This window comes from Triticum dicoccoides, chromosome 7A, assembly GCF_002162155.2.
Source record: "Triticum dicoccoides isolate Atlit2015 ecotype Zavitan chromosome 7A, WEW_v2.0, whole genome shotgun sequence".
NCBI classification, from domain to species: Eukaryota; Viridiplantae; Streptophyta; class Magnoliopsida; order Poales; family Poaceae; genus Triticum; species Triticum dicoccoides.
Genome location: NC_041392.1, coordinates 55,007,939 through 55,014,798, shown reverse-complemented (window position 1 = coordinate 55,014,798; position 6,860 = coordinate 55,007,939). Strand labels below are relative to the sequence as shown.

The window sequence follows — 6,860 nt, the reverse complement described above, 5'->3', positions numbered from 1 at the left end:
CGGGGCGGGCGCGGCGGGCGGGGGCGCGGCGGCGGCGGGGCCCTCCATGGCCGGCACGGCAGGAGGCGGCGGGAGGAGGAGGCCGGGAGGAGGAGGCGGTTTGCTCCCACGCGAGCGAGGAGCGAGCGAGGAGGAGGAGTGCGGGTTGGGGGGCGATTTTCCCCTCAACCCCTACTTCTACAGATTGCAAAGTGGTTTGGGGGTTGGACCTCTAAATTTTTTTTACGGCTTTGAGGGTTTAGAGGTTCTAGTCTACGGCGTTTTTTCGACAAAAACTGTAAAAAAACGGTTATTTTTAGGGGTTTGAGGATTTGAGGGCTCTACTAGTAATGCTCTTAGACAGCAGCGGGGCCCTTTTCCTGTTCCTCGCTGCCCCTCCCCCTCTTGTGGATCCCACGGACAGCACCCAGAGTCGGCCATGGTGTTGATCTGTTCTTCCGCGGGCGGGCTGGGCTTCTCCATGCCACGGTGTGGATCTCACCCGGAGCGCGCTGGCCGGTGCTAAGTTCACTCTGACCTGGAGTTGGGCGCTCACCACCGAGGACCTCGGCCTCCCCTTTGGTTGGCCGGATCTGGCTGTAGCAGGCGGCTGCGGGCCTTGGTTCACCTCGTTTGTAGATGTGGCGCAGGCGGCTCTCCTGGCGGCGGCCGCTAGCGAGGTTTAGGCTAGGCTCCTTCTCTCGTTGATGGTCTGATTAATCAATGAACTTCTATTGGGTGTTGGATTTTGGAGGTTTCTCTTTCCGATACCATGGCAAACCGGCCGGCCACTCGGGCTGCAGATTACGGTGGACAATGTTGAATCTTTGAGGGTTTGTCGACGGCTGCTCGTATAGGAAAAGTTGCGGGATGCAACCCGAAGGTTCCACTGTGCGTTCTGGCAGCTCTGCTCCGGCCAATTTGCCTTCGATACAAGGCCGAGCATGGCAGTGATGATTTTTTTTTTAGAAAAGGAGGATTATACCGGTCTCTGCATCTGGACGATGCATGCAGCCATTTTATTAATTATTCATAAAGATCTTACAAAGTAGTATATGAGTTAGTCTGAAGCCACCATCTTAGGAACAACTGTCGCTACTCCTATCCACCTGATGAGGGGGTGCCGATAGTCCGAGCCTAATACCAAACAGACATCGCACAAATGCTTAACATCTAAAGACAGAGGCTCCAACCAAGCCACATACCTGGTTTGAGGCACAAACTGGTCCGGCACACTCTCTGTGTCGTCGCCGCCATTATCCGCCAATCCATCTTCAGAACAGAAACTAATGCATGGACCTTGCCAGGCCTCTTCTGCCATTAACGCCACCATCACGCCAAACAGCATCCTCCTTCAGCGTGAGTCCATCTCTGCTGATCGGACTCCGAATCACCACAGCGCCACGCCGCCGAGATCCGCCGCCATCAATGTATAAGATGAAGTACCGCTCCACCAAAGAAGTCGTCCTCTGTTCCCTGAGCCCGTGTGTACCTCCATGAATGACGCCCCCAAGGGGGAAACGACACTAGAGCGTCGCCGTCATCCGATCACTGATCTAGGATTTCCCCCGGAGGTAGCAGAGACTGGCCTTGAACTTCTCCACAATGATGCCTTCAAGAAGGGAATGACGCAGACACCGCCGCGGAGGTAGCAGAGAGTAGTCAAAAGCAAGTTTTCACCCAGATCTGTTCGAAAAAACTCCATCTCTCGTGCATGGGCCGCCGCGTCCTGCGACGTCCCCGGGAGCGGGATCCCAAGATCCGCCGCCACCGGCGCCGCCACAAGGACCCAACACCCGACCGTCATCCCTGAAGGGGACGGCGCCGCCACCGTTCTCGAATCCGGCATCACCAATGCCTTCGGCCGCCCCCAATCACATCAGTGAAGGAAGATAGCCAACGCGAGCGCCCATCACGGCTTAGTACCGCCGGACGGCGCCCGAGCCCGACCACCTGAAGCAGAGCTGATCTGGGGTGGGAAACCCCAGATCCGCCGCCGCCAGCCCCCGCAGCGCCGCTGAGATCCCATCGGGCCGCCGCCCGAGCGAGCCAACTCCGCCTCCATGTTGTACGTCCAGGGACGCCGACGCATCTCAGCCAGAGGATCCCCTCGTGAAGAAAGGAGGAGGGCCCACCGTCCGCCATCCGCCGGGCGAGCTTCGCTCGCCGGCCTTCTTCGGCGGCGGCGGGGAAGAAGGGGAGGAGGGAGGTCGAGGCGGCGGCGGTTGGGGCGCCCGAGTCCCCTGGCAGTGATGATGATAAGGATCGTACACCTTCTTAGGCGCACCGCTTCCCAGAGCGACAAATTAAGGACGGTTGTCATCGACAGATCTCATGGCGAAACTGCCTAGTTGAGCTGATGATCGCTCACTGGCTAGTCGGATTGTTGCAAATGGGTGAGAGATTACAAGACTGTAAACACTTTCTCCTCAAATGTGATAGAATAATCCCAAATGCCTCTCAAGCCTACACAACTCATTCATGTAAGATTTAAAAGCTATTTATCTTAAATATATGGACCATATTTTAGCATCATCACTAGATATACTAGACAAAATAGATTTGGAATGTAACGATATCTATCCCTTTGGAGTCATTGTGAGGGAGCTTCAGTAGCTCACCAAATTGCATTTATAGGCTTGTGCGGCTCCATGCATCTCCAGTCAGCAGCTGCGCCACTTTTTTCTCTAGACAGGTTGGTTTGATATCTTTGCCTTTGATGGCAGGACCATTTAACATGTCTTTGATTTGATTGGACACATGTGAACCATAAAAACACATGATTACTATCCAGGCAGTGTACATGTATCATGTTGTTTTTAGTTGCTAGTAAAAAGGCTCGTGCGTTGCAACGGGAGAAAAAAAAATCATAATGTTCAATAACAATGACAGCATTTTGTTCACATCTCATTGCATGATTTTGAAAATTTGTTCACAAATGCATGAAAATGTTTCTTTTTTTAATTTATTCACAAATCGAAGCAATGTGCACATTTTTGAAATAATATTGTGGTTGTCAAAAAACTTGGTAATTCAAATAATTATTCTGAATTTCAAGAAACATATTTAAGAAAACGTACTATAATATCTGAATCCACCCCGGCAATTAATTCTTCAAAATTTACGTCGGTATATAGTCAAAAACATTCAGAAGCATTACTGTTTAACTACATACCTTCGATCATTCATGAACATTTTTATGAATTTGGGAATATTTTTTAAAATCATGAACATTTTACTATTTACAAACATTTTTTAAAAATTGTGAACATTATTTTATATTGCGGATGGTTTTTAAGCATTTTATTTTGAATCGGCGAACCATTCTAGAATGGACGAACAATTTTCTTTTTTGAAATTCACGAACATTTTCTGAATCAGCAAACATTTTATGAATCAGTAAACTCTATTGTAATTCACAAACTATTTTGCTAATCCCGTTTTATAAGCTCATTGTTTATTTCCCAAGGCGACTGACGGCAATCATTTGAGAAAGACAAAAAAAAAGACGTATCATATACAGGCCTACGCTAGCTGAGAAGACTTTTAATTCCATTGAAAGCCGAGACGTGTCTGGTGGCCCATAAGGCCCAGCCGGACGACTGATATTTTGTTTATAAAAAAAAACTAAAACAACTTACGGGAGGGCATAGGAAAAGGGAGAAGATAGGATTCTTAAAAAAACTAAAAGAACCTCTTTTTTAGAAACAAAACTAAAACAACCTGAGAGGCTTGATCACAATGTACGTGCGAAGGCCCAAGTGGAGGAGCGCACGCCCAACTCAGCTGATATGAACCTTTTTTGATAGTTGATATGAAACTTTGCTCTACAAATTAGTACCACCTCATGTATTTCACGTAATGTGGGATCATATGTGGGACGAACCCAAAAATATCATCATGCTGTAATAGTAGGTATAGATATAGATATAGAGATGCCTCTTAACTAGTACTTCTTTCCTCTGAAAATACTTGTTCGTGAAATCGATTTCCGAAAGAAGGGAGGACTACTTGGGTGTGGTTGCGGACCAATGTTGTAGAGGATGACTGCGTTTGGAAAGAGTCAAGTAACCACAGCGAAGTATATATGCATGCATGTGCCCCAAGTACATGTTGGCATTCACAGCATTTCCATATGCGTACATCAGCACACTCGCTCACCAACTACAGGCCGCAGCTACAGTGAGCATCTAGTTGCGTTGCTCGCCGAAAATGAAATGAAAGGTTGTGTTTCCGTGAAATTGCTGGGTCGGTTTGACGCGTCAGTAACAAGAAAGTGTTTGAAACCTTTCCACTAATTTTGCTTGTGCTACCAACCGTGATGGTGGAAGCAGGTTAATACTATAACATGGGTCTGAAAAGAAACACTCTCACTGTATTTATATATGAGGATCGTTCTGGAAGAAGCAGACTCCTTTTTCTCCATTATTCTCGGTTGGGCATCCATCCAAAAGAGCGTTCCAATTTGGCAATTCGTCCGTCCACTTTTGTTTATACAGGCGAAGGGAGAAAATGACCGGCCGTGCCGCTTCCCTCCATACCCCGCTTTTTGGGAATGTCCCTATCCCACAGGGTCCGGACTCCGGACCATGATACCGTATGCCGTAGCAAGTTGACAGGTTTGAGACGTTCTAACCTAATTAACCCGGCAAGACCCATCTCATTGTCTCTTCTTCTCCACCATATATATGCGCACCAGCTCTGTCTCCGGTCCAACACACACAAGAGGAACTCAGCAGCTCCACGAGCAGAGGAGCCGACACCCAACCCAGCACCAACGCACGCCGGCCACACCAAGACCAGGAGAGAGAGAGACAAACATGCGTCCGCCACGGGATCTTCGACTCGCCGTGCTTCTCCTCTTCTCCGCAGCCGTCCTCCTCTTGGCCGTTCCGGCGGCCAGAGCCCAGCAGGAGACCGAGGAGGAGGAGGAGTTCAGCTACTCGCTGGACGCGGAGAATGGGCCGGCGCACTGGGGCGACATCAAGGAGGAGTGGTCCGCGTGCGGCAAGGGCAACATGCAGTCGCCCATCGACCTCGCCAGCCCGCGCGTCTCCCTCGTGCGCGGCCTCGGCTACCTCAACCACTCCTACGCCCCCGCCAACGCCACCATCGTCAACCGCGGCCACGACATCATGCTCAAGTTCGAGGGCGACGCCGGGAGCGTGTCGATCGGCGGCACGCCCTACTTCCTCCGGCAGCTGCACTGGCACTCGCCCACCGAGCACAGCGTCAATGGCCGCCGATACGACATGGAGCTGCACATGTTCCACGAGAGCGCCCAGGGCAAGGCCGCCGTCATCGGCGTCTTCTATGAGATCGGCGCCCACGACGCCTTCCTCCACAAGGTGCCTCTCTTTTCTCTCTTGCTTCTTTTCTTTAGTTAACCAACCAGGATATAAATTAAGCTTGATTAACTAAAGCCAACACGGCAACATGGGACTTAACTTAATTATAAGTAAGCTTAACTAACACCAACATGGCAACATGGGACTAATTCTAATCTTGTACTACGAACACAGCTGGAGCCATACCTGGAAATGATAGCCGATCGGAGGGACAGGGAGGAGAAGATGGGGATGATGGACCCGAGGGGCGCCAGGGGAAAGGCCAGTGTGTACTACCGCTACGTGGGCTCCCTCACCACCCCGCCCTGCTCCGAAGGGGTCATCTGGACCATCGTCAAGAGGGTACGTCCCGTTTCATTCATTCATTCATTCACCCTCACCATGCATCAAACACAACTACCAACCCCTTAACAAAAATTCAAACACAACTACCAACTACTCCAACTATCAGTAAAATATATTTCATTTCTGGACCATCACATGACACACTACTTGCAACTGTAAAATAAAATAATTCGCTTCTGGAACTTAGCAGTTGGCAGGGAGCTGCCAGTTCGATCTTTGTGCAGATCCTTTTGTTTGTTATTCACAAAGAATCTTCCCACCGGTTTCGTCTTTCCTGAACTTTTGTTTGGTTAACGCACGCCAGTTTGTTGAGCGCACAAGTCCTATTATACACCATGCGTGGTTACTGCATGGTGTGGGAATTTATATATATTGTTTCTGAAACTTATATTTTTTCTCTATCTGATTCAATTTGCAGGTCCGCACCGTGTCGAGGCACCAGCTGGAGCTTCTCCGGGAGGCCGTCCATGACGTAAGTTTTTTTTTATTTCCGTTTCCCCAAATCCTTTTTTCTGGACCTCCAATCATTTTTCTTGAAAGCGAAGTCTTATTCGTCCTGGTGCATTCAACTCTTGTCTTTCCGCACTTTAGGGTCTTTAGATCGTGTCAGATGGTAGACCATAACCGTGGACATCTAGAAATTCCACAGCGACATGAAAGCCGCCTTTAAGTTGGTTGATCTCCGCCCAAGGACTAGAAATTTTTTTGGACTGATTTTCCTTCAACCCTACTTGCAGGACATGGAGAAAAACGCGAGGCCCCGTCAGGAGGTGAACAGCAAAGATATCAGCATGTTCCGGCCTTCTCAGCAAAATAGGCATTGATTATTAGCTAGGGTCGATTCTCCGCTTAATTAGTTTGCTGTTACAGCTATTATGTATGTACATGGTTATACCAATTTTTGTACTAATTCTTTCTACCCATATTAGATGCCTTGCATCCAGTCACTGCATAATAAAGGAGCACGTCCAGTTCATGTCCATGCATGTGTGTTGATGTTGTGATCTACTCATAACTCATCCAGCTGCCACTGCCATTAAAAATGAAAGAGCCGGAATGTTGATTATGGTTGAGTACCGGGGCCCCAAATATATATAGGACCATCCAGCTGCTGCTAGCCATCTGGTGTTGTCTCCTCGAAGAATTATGCCAGGAATAGTTTAGCTCAAGAAATTAAGGCCAAGTTCG

The 6,860-nt window shown here is 49.0% G+C and overlaps 1 protein-coding gene across 1 annotated transcript; it reads left to right on the top strand.

Moving 5' to 3' along the window:
- Positions 1 to 4,687: 4,687 nt before the first annotated feature.
- Positions 4,688 to 6,654, top strand: LOC119327927 (alpha carbonic anhydrase 7-like). The gene is made up of 4 exons (XM_037600988.1): positions 4,688 to 5,327; positions 5,502 to 5,669; positions 6,091 to 6,144; positions 6,410 to 6,654. Exons 1-4 carry the CDS (start codon positions 4,800 to 4,802, stop codon positions 6,494 to 6,496), a joined length of 837 nt encoding a protein of 278 aa, XP_037456885.1. The 5' UTR covers positions 4,688 to 4,799; the 3' UTR covers positions 6,497 to 6,654.
- Positions 6,655 to 6,860: the final 206 nt, after the last annotated feature.